The 22,143-nt window shown below is 37.0% G+C and overlaps 1 protein-coding gene across 1 annotated transcript in view; it reads left to right on the top strand.

The window, feature by feature from the left end:
* LOC149814305 (clathrin heavy chain 2) overlaps positions 1–22,143 on the top strand; it is a 34,809-nt gene extending 12,666 nt beyond the window's left edge. The window contains exons 6-30 of the mRNA XM_089989041.1: positions 4,092–4,190; positions 4,303–4,411; positions 4,548–4,627; positions 4,706–4,933; positions 5,012–5,077; positions 12,992–13,108; positions 13,420–13,617; positions 14,261–14,377; positions 14,535–14,594; positions 14,791–14,877; positions 14,968–15,051; positions 15,128–15,262; positions 15,546–15,608; positions 15,686–15,790; positions 15,861–15,973; positions 16,109–16,361; positions 17,286–17,422; positions 17,630–17,908; positions 18,013–19,015; positions 19,237–19,722; positions 20,212–20,382; positions 20,463–20,648; positions 21,049–21,171; positions 21,266–21,376; positions 21,549–22,143. Of these exons, the coding sequence (XP_089845167.1) occupies positions 4,092–4,190; positions 4,303–4,411; positions 4,548–4,627; positions 4,706–4,933; positions 5,012–5,077; positions 12,992–13,108; positions 13,420–13,617; positions 14,261–14,377; positions 14,535–14,594; positions 14,791–14,877; positions 14,968–15,051; positions 15,128–15,262; positions 15,546–15,608; positions 15,686–15,790; positions 15,861–15,973; positions 16,109–16,361; positions 17,286–17,422; positions 17,630–17,908; positions 18,013–19,015; positions 19,237–19,722; positions 20,212–20,382; positions 20,463–20,648; positions 21,049–21,171; positions 21,266–21,376; positions 21,549–21,710 (4,572 nt within the window). The 3' untranslated portion in view covers positions 21,711–22,143. The remainder of the gene's footprint in view (positions 1–4,091; positions 4,191–4,302; positions 4,412–4,547; positions 4,628–4,705; positions 4,934–5,011; positions 5,078–12,991; positions 13,109–13,419; positions 13,618–14,260; positions 14,378–14,534; positions 14,595–14,790; positions 14,878–14,967; positions 15,052–15,127; positions 15,263–15,545; positions 15,609–15,685; positions 15,791–15,860; positions 15,974–16,108; positions 16,362–17,285; positions 17,423–17,629; positions 17,909–18,012; positions 19,016–19,236; positions 19,723–20,211; positions 20,383–20,462; positions 20,649–21,048; positions 21,172–21,265; positions 21,377–21,548) is intronic.

The raw sequence follows: 22,143 nt of genomic DNA, 5'->3' as shown, positions 1-22,143 counted from the left end.
AGATTCGGGATGATTGTCTAGTTGGAATGTTAGAATATTTCTCAAGTGCACATGGAGTATTAGACTCTTGTCGCCTGGAATATTGAATACTAGTATCTCTATGAACTTCTTCATTTTCAACATTAAGATCAATAATTCTTTGATCATCATCAAAGTTACAATCAAGGTCATATTCATCAGATGTTGATGTTAGATCTAGCAAAAAGGAGTACTCAGTGACATCTTTTAATTTTCTAAAATCAAAGAAGCTCTCCTTTTCAAGAAAGGAAACATTTCTAGACACATATAGTTTATTATTTTTGAAGTCAAAACATCTATAACCTTTCTGGTTTTCAGCATATCCTAAAAAGGCACAGGGAATCGCACGAGGGGAAAGTTTATCATTTTTGTCAGTAAATATGAAACATTTGCACCCAAATATTCTTAATCTAGAGTAGTCTGGAGAAATGTTCATTAGTTTTTCAATGGGAGTGATATTTTGTAACGAAGAAGATGGCATCCTATTAATGAGATAGGTGGCAGTTAAGGCAGCTTCTGCCCAAAAGTCTTTAGGGACTTGATTTGCTATTAATAAAGTTCTAGTGGTTTCTATAATATGGCGATGTTTTCGTTCTGCCAGTCCATTTTGTTGAGGTGTATAAGGACAAGATCTTTGATGTGTGATGCCATGCAATTTAAGATAATTTTGAAAATCTGTGGATAAAAACTCTCCCCCTGAATCTGTGCGAAAAATAGTAATATCATTTTGAAATTTGTTTTTAACCATATTATGAAAAGTTTGAAAGTATGAAAATACTTCAGACTTATGTTTGAGAAAGTACATCCACGTATGTCGGGAGAAATCATCGACAAAAATAACATAGTAAACAAATCCTCCTTTAGAAATTACTGGTGCAGGACCCCAAACATCCGAGTGTATTAATTCAAGTGGTCTTGAAGAGAAAAAGGTTCTGTTCTGAAATGGTAATCTTTTCATTTTGCCGAGAATACAATCTTTACAATCAAATGATTCAGAGTTACAAAATTTTCCTAGATTTGGAAAATGTTGGATTTTGGCTATATGTGGGTGACCAAGTCTCTTATGCCACAGTTCCAACTCTATTTTTTGAATATTATAACAAAAAGCTTTCTTCGGCATTTCCAAAAAATCCATGTAATAGAGTCCTCCTTCTCTATGGCCTTCCCCAATCAGCTTGCCTGACTGGCGATCCTGTACCCAACAACCATGAGAAGAAAAAGAAATATTACACCCATAATCAGAAATTTGAGATACAGATAAAAGATTTAAATTTAATTTGGGAACATGTCTAATTTCTGGAATAAAAAATTTTTTTGTTTTATAAATTTTTTCAAAATTTCCTATTCCTTCTATTTCAAGAGAAGTCCCATCAGCAGTAAAGACCTTTGACACACTTGTTTTATTTTTAACACATTTGGATAGACTTTGATTATTTGGGGTCATATGAAAAGATGCACCAGAGTCAAGAAGCCAAGAAATTTTACCTAAATCAGAAAAAGATGAGGCTGCTGCGCCGGTTGAAGCTTCAGATGAGGAAGAGGCACCTTTGATGAGAGGCTGAAAAATCTCCATTAGTTGGGCCAGGGAAACTGGTGCATCCTGATCTTTAGGCTCCGATCCAGCAATTGCAGCTCTTTTTTCTCTCAGCTCCTTAAGTTTGGGACATTGTGGCCTAAGTTTGGGACATTGTGGCCTGTAGTGTCTCGGTTCATGACAGTGATGACAAATAACTTTCTTCTTATCATAGTCACCATTTTGTCGGTTAAAGTGAGGAGGCCTATATGATCGAACATGATTCCCTGGTCTAGACACGGCTAAAACGGAATCATCTTCAATTTTTAAAGAACCTTTCCGGAGACGATTTTCTTCCATTGTTAACTCTTCAATAGTTTCAACAATAGAAGGAATTTTTCCCCGGTGAAGTAGGGCCGATTTAGTGGTTTCAAATTCCGGCCTTAATCCAGTGATAGACTGGTAAAAATGTTCAGCATCGAGTTGTTTCTGACGAAGCTCGATGTCTTCGGCACAATGCCACTTTGGTTCTAAAAGGGAAAGTTCTTCCCAAAGTTCGGACAACCCATTGTAATATTCACGAATAGTTTTGTCTCCTTGTGTCATCATTCGAACTTTTTCTTGGAGGTTGCACACGTGTGCAATATCTTTAAGGGAATACATATTCTTAAGGTATTCCCATGCCTTATCGGCATGATCAAATTTGGCAAGACTTGAGCATTTTTTAATGTCAACGCTATTGATAAGCCATGACATTATCTTCGCATGAGATATTCTCCATTCTTTCCATTTCTTCTCGTATGAGGCAATAGCCTTGATTTTCTCTTCTTCCGATAGAGGGACCTCTTTATCTCCCTCCTTTTTAGTAAGAGATAGCTTAGGTTCCGAATCGGAACCATCCACAATCCCCCATAAGCCTTTTCCCCATATATGGTGCTTCATGATTGAAGCCCATGTTACATAGTTCGTATCGCTTAGTTTCATAGGCATGATAGTGACTTTATCATTGTCATCCATCGATTACAAGGAGAGAAAGAATAGGGATAGAAGAGAAACAAGAAGGAAAATGAGAAAGAAAGAAAAAAAAAATACAACAAGATGTGAAATCTTCTCCAATGAAGTGATAAAACACTTCTCTTCAAGTGGCGAACACTTTTGCAAACGGGCACGGAAACCGATGCAGATTTTCCTCAAGATTTAGTACTTCCGCGGCTCTGATACCATGAAATGAAATGGGGATCTTCGAAACACGTGCTTTGATTGACAAGAGCAAGTGTCAAGAATGACACTAAAGCACAACCCTTAAAAAGGGTATAACTGGAAACAAAATAAAAATAAAAATGTATTCTTTATTGATATGAAAAACCAATTGCTTAAGAAGCATTGGGGTAAAATACAAGAGGGGCTGCACCCCTTTATATACACAGCTGAAAGAGGACTCAATAGAGCTGTTGGGCACAGTCCAACAACTCTATTTAGAGCTGTTGGAATGTGTCAGTCCAACAGCTAATAGAGCTGTTGGACTGTGTCAGTCCAACAACTCTATTGCTAGTCAAGTCTGGACAGGACTTGACTAGCAACAGTCATTCTAGTTCAAACTGAACTAGATGACATAAAGACAAAAAAATAAAAATAAAGGAAAAAAAATACAGAAAAGAAAGAAATTAAAAATGTATTTATATATATATAATAATATAATATTATTATATATACATATATGTACAGTTTTACATTTTAACACCCACCATATGGGACATTGGAGCTTCCAACGGTCATATTTATGACCGTTGGAAGGGCTCCAACGTCCCATATGGAGCCCTTCCAAAGGTGCCTCTTTTTCTATAAATAAAGGGGGTTTCCCCCTTGTAATGTAAGCTTCTTTGAAGCCATTCTTGAAGTGAAATAGTTTTATTCCTTCTCACTTTGTGTGTTTACCACTTTTGTGGTTTATTGTATTTTCGCCCATTAGTGGCTACTTTGTATGTGTGTATGCGGTTGCGTGGCTCGTGGAGATATCAAATCCCTTCCTTAGCACTTCATTACAGTTACTAGTCCTTAAATTGTCATTGTTAAATGATTTGACTATCCAAGTGTTGACGGACAATGGGCTACTTTTGCCCCTATCATAACTAATTAAAACAATTGGGCTGCTTGAGTTTGGGAAGTCAAACTTTATCCAAGGCAAGAGTTGGTTTTGCATTTCTGAACATAGAGGTAGAGGCACTATTGATTCTATAAGAAACTGAAAGTTTGCTACCTTTTGGCCTTCTTTCTTATGAAATAAACAAAAGGAAGAACTTTGCCACTGTTAGCATTCAAAGTATTACGAGCAATCTTTGTTGAAGCGGCAGCTGCATGTATGAAGTGCATTTCATAAAACTGTTAAAGAATACAGTAAAGTAGTTGGATTAACATATTTAAAAAAACATGCTTGTCCTTGGCATCACTGGTATTCTCCATGATTAATGTGCCATGTGTTATGGTTGAATGATTAAGACTTGTTTAGTTATTGCAAATAACCTTGGAGTAATGCTTCTGGCATGTGTGTTATATTCTACAGAGGCCTCAACTTGTTAAGGGGAACATGCAACTCTTTTCTGTAGACCAACAGCGTAGTCAAGCTCTGGAGGCGCATGCTGCATCCTTTGCATCTTTTAAAGTGAGTTCCTTTTTAGCTTAACTTCGCCGTTTTTGCCGGTTTTTTTTCCTTCTCTATGAGGAAATTTTGCATCTTGCCCAATATATCATGAAGTCCTTCGTTTGTTTTGCAGGTTGTTGGGCATGAAAACCCATCCATTCTTATTTGCTTTGCCTCAAAGACAATGAATGCAGGGCAGATTACTTCAAAGTTGCATGTTATTGAACTTGGGGCTCAGCCAGGTTTGCTTTTGTATTTTGATAGAGAGCTTCTGTGCACATACTAGGATCCAAACTATAATGTTTCCTTTTCTTTATTATGGGCTTCTGCCCCATTTGTTTCTCTGTAGCTGACTAGTGTCTTTTTTTTTAATATCAGGAAAACCTGGCTTCACAAAGAAGCAAGCTGACCTTTTCTTTCCTCCTGACTTTGCTGATGACTTCCCAGTCTCCATGCAGGTGAAATACTTGTTCATTTTTGTATTGTGTTCTGAGCTGGGATAGAATTGGTGTTTAACTATGACTTCTGTTCTGCAGATATCACACAAATATAGTTTGATCTATGTGGTTACAAAGCTTGGACTTCTTTTCGTGTATGATCTTGAGACTGCTGCTGCAGTCTACAGAAATCGAATTAGTCCAGATCCAATATTTTTGACAGCAGAAGCCTCATCGGTTGGAGGTTTTTATGCTGTGAATAGGAGAGGGCAAGTATTACTTGCAACTGTTAATGAGGCAACAATTATTCCTTTTATCAGTGGTCAGGTGAGTTTTAAAGCAAACAGTTATGTTTCTTAAACAAAAGTTGGTGTTGCAACAGTTGCTTATCTGAATAATTTACAGTTGAACAATTTGGAGCTAGCTGTAAACCTTGCAAAGAGGGGAAACCTTCCGGGAGCAGAAAATTTGGTGAGTTTTTGCCTTCCTACACATGATAGATCAAGGTTGTAAGTATCATATCATAACCTGTATCGGTCGGGCCCAAAGTATGATAAGTATCATAAAAAATCATAAATTTCATTAAAAATTTCTTTAAAAATCTAAAAAATATAAAAAAGCAAAAAAAGCATATAATACAAGAATACAATTTATTTATGTAATAAGATTAACTAAACATAGATAGGTTCTTAAACATTAAACAACCACACATTTGGTTGTGCAATCATGCATCTAGTTACCACAAATACAATCAGTTAAGACAAAATAATGATATATTCAAAAGCCAAAAAGTTTTCATAACTCATTACAAAAGTTAAAGTTACATTTTTTAGTTACAAAATGCCATGCTAAGAGGAAAGACATACAAGCTAGAGTTGAGAAACATATAATAAAAGTCATCTTTAATGTCAAACTTCAGCTCAACGATTTTCTTCATTTATTGCATCGTTCAGTGGCTTGAGAAGATAATGGGTCATCTTCATCTTCTTCATTAAGGACCACTTCTAGTAATTTCTCTCTGGCAAATGTTGCACGCACTCGTGCCTTTCTTTTATCATCTTCTATAGGACTAGTAAGAAGCTCAACACAAATATCAATAGAAATGCGATGTGTACATAATTTCACAGTGGAGTTGCAATGAAGTACAACATGACATTTAAATCAATATAATATTCCATGCATTACAAAACCACAAAAGTTACACTTCACTATTTATTTCAAACACATATCCAAGTCAACTGGTGTACAATATTTCAATGCAAGATCCTTTGCTCCAAGATCTCCACACTCCATCGACCTCCTAGAGCACGAATTACTAAATCTAATCACCATAAAGATGTAAAACAATCTTTGGGACAAATTTTGAGTGCTAAGGGGCAACAAAAAAAGGATTAAGGGTAAAAAAACTAAAAGTAAAGTAATATATTCTAAAAACATAAAAAAATGAGCTTACCTACCTTCAACTTCAATCATATGCAAATGAAGCAAAGAATGAAGATTTTTTACCTTATTTGACTTCCTTAATTGAAAATTGGGTGAAAATACACTCTTACTTGAGCAAACCGTAAAAGTCCTCTCATTTGGGCACAGATTGGCCCCCAAATCGCACTCACGACTCCTAGGGCGCATGAATACCCATCTAGTGGTCTCTACACAAATGAGGGAGTCGACCTTCAAGAGGTATTTAAAACCTAAAAATAAATTACGGTTTGACCCTTTTTAAAGTGTGCCTGAAGCATATCGTACGATACACCGATACCTTATGATATAGGGTTGTATCTTATGATACACACTCGTATCGCGATACGAGTGTTAGGGATAGCAGTGGATCGGGGTGGAGGTGGGGGACAAGGTCTCCACCCCCACCCCGGCTCAAAATTCTGCCCTCCATCCCCATCATCCTCGCACGCGTTTTGATTTTAACCTCCATTCCCGTTTCATGTCCTCCATCCCCTGTCCAAACGGGGCGAGGCGGGGCTTTGTTTCTCCCCTGTCCACTGCCATCCCTAAAGGTATTTTAGTTATTTTACTAATGGGGATCGGGGATGGGGCGGGACGGGAGAAAGCGTAAAGCCATCCCCGCCTCCATTTCCACACATGTTTTGATTTTAACCTCCATCCCCGTTTCATGTCCTCCATCCCGGTTCCAATGGGCGAGGCGGAGCGGGACCTCGTTCTCCCCCGGTCCACTGCCATCCCTAACGAGTGTGTATCATATCGTTATTTCACATAATAATGATACGTATCGTACAATACAATACTTACAACATTGTGATAGATAATTGTTTTTTTACTATACTGGGCATGTTGCATTACAATGAGTCGATGCCATCACAATTCCATTTGGGTTTATTGATAATCTTGTAGCTTGTTCAGTAGTTTCATACAAGAGGTTATGACAGTCTTTCCTCCATAATCTACCAGCTCAATCCAAAGTCTCATGCAAGAGGTCCATAATCTTTTGTCTTGTATTATGTTTTCAAAGCTCTACTGGTACTCATTTTCCTTTTCCCTCATCTAGCTGAAACCTCTTTCTAAATGTTCATCTGACGATTTTCTTATTTCCTCTTTCCAAGATACTTACTGCTTATATCTGATAATTACCGACCCTTATGTTTTTGGAAACCTGTTTGTTGAATTTTACTTTCTCCTTTCAGCAACATATCACAATATCCCCTTTGGGATATCTATGACCACTTTCCATATTTTCTGTAAACGTATAGTGTCTGGATGTAATTTTATATTGCTAGCCCGCAGTCTACTAGGTAAATCAATCCTTTTTGTCCCATATTTTAATTTGTGAAATTATCTTATATTGATGCTTTGGTGCAATTGTAGCTTCATGGTTTGTTTGGTTCTGTTGTCTTACAACATCACTGCTGATAGCCACTAAACTCTTTGATTCTTTTGCATGCTTTGTCTCTGGAAGATCACCTTCAAGGCAAGTCAACAAGTGCCCAAATCACTTTTTTCTGCTTTGAAGGAAAAAATGCTTTATTTTTAGCTCCTATTTCCACGGCTGCCAGTTGTGGCCATTGGCTGAATGCAATATTTTTTAGACATGATTGCCAGTATTGGCATGAGGCAGAGATATTGGGAGATGCTTGAGCTTTAAACTATAGAACCGAGTGTGAAACTAGCGTTATGACATTTGTGAAACTAAGGGCACGTTTGATTGTGCTGATTATTTCTCCCTGACTATTTATCTCGGACGAAAATCAGGGAGAAATACTCTCTCGGCTTACAAAAAAACATGGAATGATATATTTTATGGTTGTTGGTATGCTGGTGGGCCCCACAAGAAAGTGACAACTACTCCAGCGAGAATATTTGTTAGTGCCATCAAACACACCCTAAAAGTCAATAAAATACTAGTATTTTGTTCCATATTTCTTTGTGTAATGATTTATATATAAACATGAATGATTTTAAACCGAATCATCAAAATATTGCAAATTTGAAAGAGGGTTAAATTAAGATTAACAACATGCATCTGATTGAAATGACTAAAACACCTTAAAAAGTGATGGTATTTTTGTAAATACGACCTTGCCAAGGTAAAAAACTGTAATCAAATGAGCGAAAGTAGTAAAAGCCTCTACGGGCATACACAAAACATAAATATTCAGCTTTTGTTGATGACAACGAGTCCTTATGTTGCTTCTTACACCTTCAAGATATAAGGGTCTCCTAAAAACACAAAAAAATGAGTAGTTGAGACTATAATTTTGATTACCTCCCCAATCAACATCAATATACGCAATTAAGTTTGAAGGTGATGATGAGGATAAGAAAAATCCTTTAGTCAAAGTAGTTTTGATATATTTGATGATCCTTAAAATGACACTCATATGCACGATAGTTGGTGCTTGTTGAAATTGACAATGTACAACATGAGCAATATTTGGTTTTGTGATAGACAAGTCAGGGATCCAATTAGTTGTCGATAGGGAGTTAGATCTCCAAGAAGTATTTCATCTTTTAGTCTTAGTTTTGCATTAATGACCTTCGACTTATCAACTTTCTCGTCATCAGAGATTCCTTATTTGACAACAATATCTGCAGGCAACTTCATTTGAGATAATATATATCCTCTAGGTGAGTAAGCCACTTTAATATCTAAAAAATATCTTAAAAAACCAAGATCCGACATAAAAATATTTTTAAGAATTATTTTGATTTCATCAACTCCCTTTTTGTCACTTCCTATAATAATCATATCATCTACATATAATGGAAGAATAACAATGTCAACACTTGCATCTTTGACAAAAAAACACTATCAATATAATAAGATTTAAAACCTAGATTTAACATAACATTACTAAATCTATCATACCACACTTTTGGAACTTGTTTAAGCCCATACAAAATTTTTCTCAAGCGAAGAACTTTCTCATTCTCGATATCAAGACTGGGAGGAGGGTCCATGTATACTTTCTCGTTTAGGTCTCCATTCAAAAAGACATTTTTGATATCTAATTGGTAGATAGGCCACTTTTTAATGGATGCTAAGAAAACAAGAGTTCTTACACTAGTCATACATGCTACAAGTGCAAAAGTCTCCTCATAATCAATCTCATATTTTTGAACATATCATTTCAGTACTACTTTAGCCTTAAATCTTTCTAAAGATCCATCCCCTTTTGTCTTAACCTTATAGACCCATCTACATCTTATAGTCTTCTTACCTTTGGGTAATAGTTGAATTTCCCGTGTCTTAGCCTTTTCTAAAACTCATTTTTATAAGTTGAAGGTTAATAAAAGGAGTGAATAGACATAAGACATGCTCTATATCTAGGTGAGAAGGATTCATAGGACACAAACCTATTAGGAGATCTCGAGGTCCTATTGGATTTTCTAATACTAGATTCTTCACATGGTTGGTTATGTAAATACCTATCAAGTGCACATGGGGGTTCTCACCAATTCTTCTAGAATATGTTTGAATCTCATGATTTAAAACTTCTCCATTAAGGGAGTCACTGGAATCATCAATATGTATGATTCCATCGTGATCATTTTCTAATTCACTTACCTTTCTTAGGTAACAAATCAAATAAAAAAGAATATTTAGAATCATTCTTATAAATCCATTTTTTTAAGAAGGTTCACATTCTTTGAAATATACAATTTATCAGTTTTCAAATCATAACATCTATATCCTTGTTGGGTTTCTCCATACCCAAGAAAAATACACTCAAAGGCTTTAGGGGATACTTTATCTCTCTTTTCAGTGAGGACAAAACATTTACATCAAAAAACTCTTAACTTAGTTAAATCTTGAGTAGTTTGATAAAGCTTTTCAATTGGAGATATATTTTGCAAAGATGACGCGAACATTCAGTTGATAAGATAAACCACAGTAAGTGCTCCTTTAGCACAATTTTTTTTTTGGGAACATTTTTTGAAATTAGTAAGGTTCGTGTTGTTTCAATAATATGATAATATTTTCGTTCAACCAAACCATTTTGTTGCAGAGTGTTTGGACAAGATTTTTTAAGTAAGATACCATTTTCTTTTAAAGAGCTTTTAAACACATTAGATAAGTATTCCCTCTAAGTCAGATTGAAAAGTAACAATATTGGTTTGAAATTTATTTTGTACGATTTTGTGAAGTTGTTTAAAACATGAGAAAGCATCAGATTTTTGCCTAAGGAAATAAATCAGAGTATCTCTAGTATAGTCAGAGTCCTCCTTTAAATAGGACTGGAGCGGGTCCCCATATATCCGAATGCACAAGTTCAAAAGGTTTTTGAGAAAATAGTGTTCTAGAGCCAAATTGAATGGATTTTATTTTTCCAAGAATACAATCCTTATATATAAATTTTTTTTCTATACAAGAATTTTTCAAAAAAGGAAAAAAAAAGATAACTTAGATATATTTTGATGGCCTAATCTTTTGTGTCATAAATCAATATTTTTTTCTTAACAAAATTACAAAAAGATTCTTTGAGAATATGAACAAAGTCCATGCAGCAGAGATCTCCCCTCCTATGTCCTTCTCCAATCAGTTTCCCCGACTGACGATCCTGCACCCAATACTTTTTAGATGAGAAGGAAACTTCACACCCACAATCCGAAATTTGAGATAAAAAAATAAGTTTAAATTGAGTTTTGGAACAATTCTAACTTTGGCAACTTGAAAATATATTAAAATACTTTTAAATATACCAATGCTTTTGATTTCTAAATCAGTTCTATTGGTTGTAGTAACATTAGAACTATAAAAGGGTTTAGTGCATTCGGATAAGAGCGATTCGAGAGGAGTCATATGAAAAGAGGCTCCAAAATTAAGTATCCAAGAAAATGACCAGGAGGAGAGGATATGGAGACAACGTCACCGGAAGTATGAGTGGAGGATGTTTTAAGGAATTGTTGAAGCGCTTCCGTCAATTGAGTGATGGTATCCTTAAGATCTCATTTCTTATGTGCTTCTTCACCCTTTTTGGATGATCTTCAACTGTAGCCACCTTCTTCTTGAGCTTGGGACAATCCGGTTTGATATGTCCCAGTTCATTACAAAAATGACATAATCTTCCTCCATCCTCCATAGTTATTCCTCCCATAATTATTTCTTTTAAAATGAGGTCTATAAGACTTATCATAATTGCCGGGTCTTCACATGGCAAGGACTTTCTCACTTCCTTTGTTCATCCCAAACCTAGTTTCGGCAAGAGCATCGCTAAGTGATGTAGTTTTGGTCCTATGCAAAATAAAAGACCTAACTTATTCAAATTTGGCTCTTAACCCAAATAGGAACGTAAAGAGTTTTTCATTTTTCGATTGCTTGTGCCTCATCTCAATACTAAGTCCTTCCCATTGAGGCTCAAGCGTAGCTAATTCATTCCAAAGAGGAGAGTGAGTTCCAAGGTAATCTCTCACACTCTTATCTCCTTGTCTTGTGGTTTAAAGTTTAAACCTTCTCTTGGAGGAAATATTGTCTAGCCAAGTTTTTTTGAATAAACATGTTTCTTAAAAAGGCCCATGCGTCATCTTAAGTTTCATGCTATTTAGGAATCAAGATAGGATTTGCGCGTTCTCGGCCTCTGAATCTTTCACCTTAATATGAAATTCATTTAAAGTTTTTTTCTTTCTTTGTTATCAAAAGTTCTAAATTGGTCACCATCTTTTTTTGGTATGAGTTGTGGCTCACATGTAGATCCACTTACATACCCCCATAATTTTTTTCCTTTAAGATAGTTTTCCATGGGGCAACCCACATTAGGTAGTTGGAATCATTAAGTTTGAATGTGACCACCGTCATCATGTGTTTTTTTTCACCCATCTTGTGGGGAAAAGAGCAAAGAGAGAAAAAAGAGAATAGATGGGGGAGAGAAGAGAGAATAAGATAGTTGGAGAAGAGAGTTGACGGTGAGCTTTCCAAAGCAAGAGAGTCCACAATCACATGATCCTCCTCCAAGCCAAAAAAATATAATCCTGCACTTCCTCACTTTAAGATCACCAAGGCTTTTGGCTTTCAAATCATGAATTTGAGTCAACACACTCCAAGAGAACTTGAATCAATACACTTTCAAGAGCCCAAGGCTTTGATACCATGCAATCAAATGAGCGAAAATAATAAAAGCCTCTAAGGGCATAACAATCACAAGTCCTCAAAAAAGACAATACAAAGATCCAAACAATGGCAATGACAAAAGCACAAACAAGTGCTTACAATGACCACTAAGGGCAAACACATCAAAGTAAAAAATAGAATCTTTATTAGTCGTAAAAATGCTTAAGAAAAGCATTAGTTACAAGATGGGACTTTAACCCCTTTTTATAGACCACAAGAGGGCCAATATAGTTGTTGGGATGCTCCCAACGGCTGTAAATATAGCCGTTGGGGAGATCCCAATGACTATGTTGGTTAAAGACCAATATGCCATTATACAAAAAGTAAAAGACAAAAATAAAATAAAAGGGAAAAAATTACAAGTCTTCCCCTAATACTAATTGCATGCATGTAAAATGACAAAAATGCCCCTATAAAGGCAAAGACCTATTACAATAGAAAACTTTTTTATATTACATGTATATATATATATATATATATATATATATATATATATATATATATATATTAACAAAAACCACTTTCAATTTTAAACATAATTACTAAAATAACCTTGGTATTTTTTGAACTTTTTGTTTGACCTTTCCTTTTCCCTCCAAAATAAAGGATTTAATCTACCACTATCTGGATCAAAGGTGATCAAAGGTGTTTGTCCAAACAGTATTCTGGTCTGGATCTGGATCCAAATAAAGATCCTGAAGCATTAGAAAAGAGATAATCTAATCACAGTTGATCTATTTCTTTTTCTGTTTTTTTTCATAAAGATGCAAATCGTGTTGGTATTAATGGTTTTGTTTTTTATGCAGGTCGTTCAGCGATTTCAAGAGCTATTTTCTCAAACAAAGTATAAGGAGGCTGCTGAGCTTGCTGCTGAATCTCCTCAGGGAATTCTTCGCACTCCAGATACCGTAGCAAAGTTCCAGGTATCATGCTAGATATCTTTGGGGATGTTGTGTAAGTTTCTTTTGATGCTTACCGTTTTAAAATTGCATAGAGGCTGGTTTGTTGATTATGGTTAAACTGAATATTGAACTAGCTCTTCAAATTGTTGGATATTAGAGCTCTGTCATTGAATACTCTTGACATGCATCATTTTGGAATTCACGTCTTCATGCAGTTTTCCTGTCAGTCTGCAAGTTTGCTTTATAATGAATCAATGATTTTCTTTTGCTGTGGCTATCATGCATTTTATTGGTTGTCTAAGCTGCTTGCTGCTATTTCTTTTTTAATGTAGAGTGTTCCTGTGCAAACTGGACAAACTCCACCACTGTTGCAGTACTTTGGGACATTATTGACTAAAGGGAAGCTTAATGCATTCGAGTCACTGGAGTTATCACGCTTGGTTGTGAATCAGAATAAGAAGAATCTTCTAGAAAATTGGTTGGCTGAGGACAAGCTTGAATGCAGTGAAGAGCTGGGGGACCTTGTAAAGGTAGAACTATATTATATTCTACGGTGGTAGAAATTGAATGGTGCTGTAATTTTCAGTGAGTCTTGTATTTGTTTCTTCTGTATACAAAATCAAATTGAATGGTGTAACTAGCTATGAGGTGCATGTTATATAGGTGTGACCATTTTGTCTCGTTTGGTTACAAACCAAGCACAGTACTATTTTCATGGGGTCATGCATCTGTCTCTTCTATACAGACAATCAAGTTACACTATACTATCAATTTTTTGCAGCCTTGAATTGGTTATAAAGTGCATGTGGCATGCATTTGGGTTCTTTTCTCTTTTTGGAAGGTTATTTAGTATGAGATGCTGTCTTCTATCACTGCCAAGACTAACAAATTGCAGTTATATATATATTCAACTAAATCTATAATATGCTTCTGGAGATTCTACTTGTGCAGGCTGCAATTTGGTTGTTATAAGCTGCATAATTGAATAATTGTGATGGTCTTAGGTCTTCTGCATGAAAAGAAGTGGTTTAAATTGGCTTCTGGAAATTATGAGTGGATGTGACTTCATTTTTGCTTTCTGTAATAAGTGTTTAGGATTCATTAATTTTGAAGCAGTTCTAGATAGGTGATCTTGCTTAGGTATGCTGATTTTTCTTTTTTCAATCTAATTAGACTGTGGACAATGATCTTGCACTGAAAATTTATATTAAAGCAAGGGCCACCCCAAAAGTTGTCGCAGCTTTTGCTGAGCGAAGAGAATTTGATAAGATACTTATTTACTCAAAACAAGTAAGTGTCATCTTGATTTTTTGTTTATTGTCCTTCTTTCTATGACTTGGTTAGGAATTACCTTTTGTTCCATTGTTTTTCTTTTTATTGATATCCATGGTGAAAAGTCTCTTTTTCAATGATCTGATTTCTTACTATGTATATTTCCTTGATTCAGGTTGGTTATACTCCTGACTATCTCTTCCTTTTGCAAACTATTTTGAGATCGGACCCTCAGGTATTGTCCTGGTGTTTTTGTTTAAATTCTGTTTTAACTGCCTGTATGATTGTTTCATCCTGCATTTCCATACTTGTGAAAAGATAATTTACATTCTTATATTGAACTGTTGTTGGTGGAATCACCTATTATTTCATTGTGCTTTATTTTATTTATTTATCACCTTACTCAAATTTGTGGCTATGCTTGGCCACAGGGTGCCGTCAATTTTGCACTCATGATGTCCCAGATGGAGGGGGGTTGCCCAGTTGATTACAATATAATTACTGATCTCTTCCTACAGGTTTGTTGAATCTCTCTCTCTCTCTCTCTCTCAATTTAGATGCTGTTACACCTCTCAGACATTGTCCTGATAGTTTGTCTTTTCTTGCAGAGAAATATGATACGAGAAGCAACTGCATTTTTGTTGGATGTCCTGAAGCCAAACTTGCCAGAACATGCCCATCTCCAAACAAAGGTAAAATTGTTGGCTGGCTGTGGGTTGGATATATTCATTTTGTTACTCTTGTCCGCTAAGATCAGTTGGTTTGTAGGTTTTGGAGATCAATCTGGTCACATTTCCAAATGTGGCTGATGCCATATTGGCGAATGGGATGTTCAGTCACTATGATCGTCCTCGGATTGCACAGCTATGTGAAAAGGCTGGCCTCTATGTGCGAGCCCTTCAGGTAAGATTGCAACCTTTATTTGACAGTATTTTGAGATGAAAAAAGCATTTTGCAAGAGTTGGACACAATGTGAAGGCATTCAACTAATAAGTTTGATATAGACACCAGTGACAATTTGATCAGGACTTCTAATTCTTGCACAAATCTTAAGCCTGGGCTGATTTGATGGTGCTATAGAGCAAGGCTGTGGCTGATTGTTGTATTATGCTGTAAAATTTTACATGAAAATTCTCTTGAATATCTGCACTCTGGATATGTGCTTATTTTACTTGGTCTCTTGCAGCACTATACTGATCTACCTGACATTAAGCGAGTGATTGTGAACACACATGCTATTGAGCCTCAGGTTTGTATCTTTGTTCTTTTTTCTTTTTGTAAGAAGGAAAATGTTGTCATATTTGGTAATATTTTGTTTCTTTTCAGGCATTAGTTGAGTTTTTTGGTACACTCTCGAGAGAGTGGGCTTTAGAATGCATGAAAGACCTTCTACTGGCTAACCTTAGAGGCAATCTTCAGATAATTGTTCAGGTAAATGCACTTGCAATATGTTGGGGTGATTGTCAATATCAGTTGTTGAATATGTCAAATGTTTCTACAGGCGGCAAAAGAATACTCGGAGCAGCTAGGGGTTGATGCATGCATTAAACTCTTCGAGCAGTTCAAATCCTATGAAGGGCTTTACTTCTTCCTGGGCTCATATTTGAGCTCCAGGTATCTTGATTGTTATGGTTTACCATATGAAAAACTTACCTTCTTGTTTTCTGAAATATAATTTAGGCATTTGTTATCATTTCTTGTGCATGTTTATGTATGCTATCCTGAACTCTTTTCTGTGTCATCATGTAGTGAGGATCCTGTAATACATTTCAAGTACATAGAAGCAGCAGCTAAAACAGGTCAAATTAAGGAGGTAGAGCGTGTCACAAGAGAGTCTAATTTCTATGATCCGGAGAAGACAAAGAACTTTTTAATGGAAGCCAAGCTTCCAGATGCACGTCCTCTGATAAATGTCTGTGATCGATTTGGTTTTGTACCTGATCTTACTCACTACTTGTACTCAAACAACATGCTGCGATATATTGAAGGTTATGTGCAGAAAGTAAGAACCTTACGGCATTTTGCTACATTTTTCATGCTTCCTTCTGTCTGCAGTGCTCTTTATTCTTTTATGCATACTGAAATGAAAATTGCTTGTTGAATGTAATCCTCTAGGCGATTGGTAGTAATAGCTTCATTTTGTTCCTTCAGTAACTTCATACTTTTGAGTATCTCCTTTGGCTAAATTCTTTATCTGATAGATTACTGTCATTTACTCTTAATTGGGCTGCTAAGTGGTGTAAAAATGCAAATTATTTGAGCCAGGTCAAGTTTTAGATTTCCAGGTTAGCTCAAGGGTGCAGGCTTGAGCTGTGTAACAGCCCAATACTGATTTGCAAATTTTGAACTATTACTGTTATTTTTTTTAAGTGGTAGCCAACGGGAGGTAAAGGACAGAAACAAGCACATCCACATGCTTGCATACACATGAGTACACCATCCCTTGACACTCCAGATTGCTGTCCAGCGTCACCTATAGAAACTAGCCCTAAGATTTATGATTGGGGCGCCCTTCCAGAAAAGAGTTTTCCAACTTGTTTTGTGTGATGACAAGTCTGGAAACTTGAAGAGGAAGAGTCATGCTTGTTGGAGGTCAGAGACCCTCTGGCTTCTGGCTTTGTGTGGTTATCAATGACTAGCATATTGATGGTTGTGATGCTCACCCTGCTTCCCTATGGGGGTTGAGAATTGATTTGAAGCTTTACTTATGAACCTATTTGTCAAGCTTGACTGTGTTGATACTTGAACTCAGATACCGTTGTTGGCGAGTGCCAATGCTTGTTTGCCAGTCCTTGCTACTGCACTTGGCTGTGAAGCATTATGTATAACATCTATTTCAGTTGGCATTGCTGTTTATTTATTTTGATTACTATGGCACATGAATTTATTATTTGGTGGATTTATAATCATCACATTTCATTCACAGGTCAATCCTGGGAATGCTCCTTTAGTTGTTGGGCAGCTTTTAGATGATGAGTGTCCTGAAGATTTCATCAAAGGCCTTATTCTTTCTGTTCGTTCTCTTCTTCCTGTTGAGCCACTTGTGGCTGAGTGTGAGAAGAGGTGACTTTCTTAGTACTGTTCTCCCCCCACCCCCCCACCCTCTCGTGTTAAAGAATGTGAATGCATGTACTTGCATATGTGTGCAACTTCTGTATGCATTTGAAATATCCATATGCTCTCCACATTCTCTGTGGATTGACAATATATTCTTGCATCTATTTGGTTATAGCAATGTTATTAATTTTTTCTTTTTCTTTTTAATGTTAGGAATCGCCTCCGTTTACTTTCACAGTTCTTAGAGCATCTAGTAAATGAAGGCAGCCAGGATGTTCATGTTCATAACGCCCTTGGAAAAATCATTATTGATAGTAACAACAATCCAGAACACTTCCTCACTACTAATCCTTACTATGATTCACGTGTTGTTGGTAAATATTGTGAGAAGAGGGATCCGACTCTTGCTGTTGTTGCTTATAGGCGTGGTCAATGTGATGATGAACTTATCAATGTCACAAACAAAAATTCTCTTTTCAAGCTGCAGGCGAGGTATGCAACTGCACCTGGTTGATTTTACTGTCACTGCAGTGTTCTTACATGAGAATTCTCACTTCCCCCGATCCATGCTGTTAACATTTGTATCTCTAATCTAGATATGTCGTGGAGAGGATGGAAACAGAGCTATGGGACAAAGTTCTTAACCCTGACAATGAGTACAGGCGCCAGCTTATTGATCAAGTGGTGTCAACTGCTTTACCGGAGAGCAAGAGCCCAGAGCAAGTGTCTGCAGCAGTAAAAGCATTTATGACTGCTGACCTCCCTCATGAGCTCATTGAGCTGCTTGAGAAGATAGTTCTCCAGAATTCTGCATTTAGTGGAAATTCCAACCTGCAGAATTTGTTGATCCTTACAGCTATTAGGGCTGACAAATCCCGGGTCATGGACTATGTTAACCGCTTAGAGAATTTTGATGGCCCTGCTGTCGGTGAGATTGCTGTTGAAGCCGAGCTATATGAAGAAGCCTTTGCTATCTTTAAGAAATTCAGCCTGAATGTACAGGCAGTGAATGTACTGTTGGATAATATTCGAAGCATAGATCGTGCAGTTGAGTTTGCTTTCCGTGTTGAAGAGGATGCTGTTTGGAGCCAAGTAGCTAAAGCTCAACTCAGGGAGGGGCTTGTAAGTGATGCCATTGAGTCATTTATACGTGCTGATGATGCTACTGAGTTCCTGGATGTGATTAGGGCAGCCGAAGAAGTGAATGCATACCATGATTTGGTCAAGTACCTCATCATGGTGAGGCAAAAGACGAAAGAGCCCAAGGTGGATGGTGAACTCATATATGCTTATGCAAAGATTGACAGGCTTGGAGAGATTGAAGAATTCATTCTTTCACCAAATGTTGCTAATCTTCAAACTGTGGGGGACCGCCTATATGATGAAGCTTTATACGAAGCTGCTAAGATCATATTCTCATATATCTCAAACTGGGCAAAACTTGCCATTACTCTTGTAAAATTGAGACAGTTTCAGGGTGCTGTTGATGCAGCTCGTAAAGCTAACAGTTCAAAGACTTGGAAGGAGGTTTGCTTTGCTTGTGTTGATGCCGAGGAGTTCCGCTTGGCGCAAATATGTGGTCTCAACATTATTATACAGGTGAGTGGTCAAATGCTTTATTCAATCTCTTTACTCCAGCCATCCATTCGTTTTCATTTTTATGAATCCGTAAATAATCTAACATTTCCATGTTTTGGTCTCTTAATATCTTTGCTAAGATCTGTTTTCAGTAGTTTTAATATAACGCTTTCGCTTGATGGCATTAGTAAATAATAACATTGATGATTCCTGTATGTCATCTGTCACATGAACAAACTCAGGTTGATGACTTGGAAGAAGTTAGTGATTACTATCAGAATAGAGGGTGCTTTGATGAACTTATCGGCCTTATGGAGAGTGGTCTTGGTTTGGAGCGGGCACATATGGGGATTTTCACAGAATTGGGTATCTTGTATGCAAGATATCGCCCAGATAAACTTATGGAGCACATTAAGTTGTTCTCCACACGGCTTAACATTCCAAAGCTTATCCGTGTGTGTGATGAACAGCAGCACTGGAAAGAACTTACTTACTTGTATATCCAGTATGATGAGTTTGACAACGCTGCCACAACTATTATGAATCATTCACCTGAAGCCTGGGATCATATGCAATTCAAAGACGTGGCTGTCAAGGTGGCTAATGTGGAGCTGTACTACAAGGCGGTGCACTTTTACTTGCAGGAGCATCCTGACCTAATAAATGATCTTCTCCATGTCCTTGCTCTTAAGGTGGATCACACACGTGTGGTTGATATAATGCGAAAGGTATGATATTATATCTCTTCTTTCTGTTTAGGAACTAAGTATGTTTATTGAGAGATCTGTTTTTGCATGGACTCAGAGACATCCAAGATGTTGCCAAGTCTAGTGAGTTTATGGACTTGAGTCAACTGGATAGCTGTTTGGGTCCAACTATGGTTAGATGAGTTTGTTTTCTCAGTCTGAAAAAAATTAATGACGTGTTGGAAGTGTAGAGGCCTCAAATTTGTTTGTTTTCAACTCATTTGGTTAAATATGACTACCATCAGTTTTTGAAGTCCAACACTGCCAGATTGGCCTTAGATGCTCTAATTGAGTTACCTGAGGTCTGAGGTCGTATGTCTGCTTGAATCATATTTTAATTCATCTTTCAAATACTCACATGTTTCACCCACGTCACTGAATGTAACCATTCTGTGCAATCTACTTAAGACTCTGGTACTGAGGTTTTCTGAAGCATGTTGGTTTATGATGTTACCTTGGCATCAATAACAGGCAGGACACTTGCATCTTGTTAAGCCATACATGGTTGCTGTACAAAGCAACAATGTTGCTGCAGTAAATGAAGCTCTGAATGAGATCTATGTTGAAGAGGAGGATTATGATCGGTTACGTGAATCAATTGATATGCATGATAACTTCGATCAAATTGGCCTTGCTCAGAAGGTTGATAATATATTTCTCTCAGCACCTTTTGGTTTATTTTCTAGTGTGTTCCATTGGTCATTCAGCCTCTTTATGAACAGGTTGAGAAACATGAGCTTCTTGAGATGCGAAGAATTGCAGCATACATATATAAGAAGGCTGGCAGATGGCAGCAATCAGTTGCACTTTCTAAGAAGGACAACCTCTACAAGGATGCAATGGAAACATGTTCTCAGTCTGGGAACCGTGAGCTGGCTGAAGAGTTGCTGGTTTACTTCATTGAGAAGGTATATATACCAGTGAAGATTGTAAGCAGACTTTATGTTATGATAAGCCATATACTTTTCTGCTATTGTTGGGAGAGAACTTGCTGGTTAGATCTGTAACTTGGACTCATAAACCTGATGTACATCTAAAACTTCAACCTGCCTTGAGGGCCCTTCTGTGTTTTGAGTCTTTTGACCCTTATGAAGGATCCTTGTTTCGACTTATGGTTTGATATTGGATTTGTTCATATTCTTTTTCTTGAATTTGCAAACTATTGTGGACTTCCCGAGTCACATTAGTTTCTGCAAACCTTTCTTGGTCATAGTATGTTGGCCACCTAGTTGAACTAGACCTCTTGTTTCCTAAATCATTTGTCATTTGATTTTTCATGAAAAGGTGACGTAAGTATTTGATCTGCAGGGGAAGAAGGAGTGCTTTGCTTCATGCTTGTTTATATGTTATGACATGATTCGGCCTGATGTTGCTCTTGAGCTTGCCTGGATGAATAACATGATTGATTTCACTTTCCCATATCTCCTACAGGTAAGCATTTCTCGTTCTTTTTGAGATTGTATTTTACCTGGACCTTTCAATTGTTTCTTTGGTCAGTGTTTGTGCTATGTTATATAAACTGCAGTTCGTTCGTGAGTACACCACAAAAGTTGATGAGCTAGTTAAGGATAAGCTGGAATCACTGGAAGAAGTGAAAAGTAAAGTGAAAGAGGAGAAGGAGATGGTAGCTCAGCAGGTAAATTGGCTCTGCTCATTCCAGTCTGACCAACGAGCTGATAAAAAAATGCTTTGGAGTCTGTCTTTTGAAATCCCTATCATTTTGATATTAGTGCTGCTATTTTTTGGAGGCGAACTTTTCGCTTTGCTATTAAATGACAAATTAACTTGGCAATGTTATCTCCATACAGAACATGTATGCACAGCTCCTCCCACTTGCATTGCCTGCACCACCTATGCCTGGTATGGGAGCAGGATTTCAGGTGCCGCCACCACCAATGGTTGGAATGGGAATGCCACCAATGCCTGGACCCATGCCCACATTCGGAATGCCACCTATGGGTGGATACTGACGATAAAGATCGTTTGGTGCCATTTCTGGGAAGTGCTCTTTAGCTTTTTATTCGGAGATTTTTAGATTGCAGAAGAGGTCGGTAAAGAGGAGAAATTTTTGTTCGCTCGGGCAAGCTTGTTGCCACCACATGTGCTAATCAATTTCCCGTTTCCCCTCCTTTGATGGTTTGGTGTATGGCTATCTGGTATTCGTTAAACCTTGACCTGTAATTTGTTAGCTTGTGTAGAGAAGGTAGGTATAGGTCTCTTGTTGCACCCTCTTTTGCATTTTTTGTTTTCTGGAAAACCCGATTTTGTTGAGCTTTTTTCTCTTCTTTTCTTGGGCGACGAAGGCTGAATTCTTTCTTTTCTTCTATTGTATTAATGGAAATGGTCTTTGTATAATTCATGCTTATTACATAAGTGCTCTATGCCAGATTATTCTGATATCAA

The sequence above is a fragment of the Nuphar pumila genome, chromosome 15, assembly GCF_984573655.1.
Source record: "Nuphar pumila chromosome 15, dmNupPumi1.hap1.1, whole genome shotgun sequence".
NCBI classification, from domain to species: domain Eukaryota; kingdom Viridiplantae; phylum Streptophyta; class Magnoliopsida; order Nymphaeales; family Nymphaeaceae; genus Nuphar; species Nuphar pumila.
Note: the sequence above shows the minus strand (reverse complement) of the source record. Positions and strands in the feature narration are given on the sequence as shown.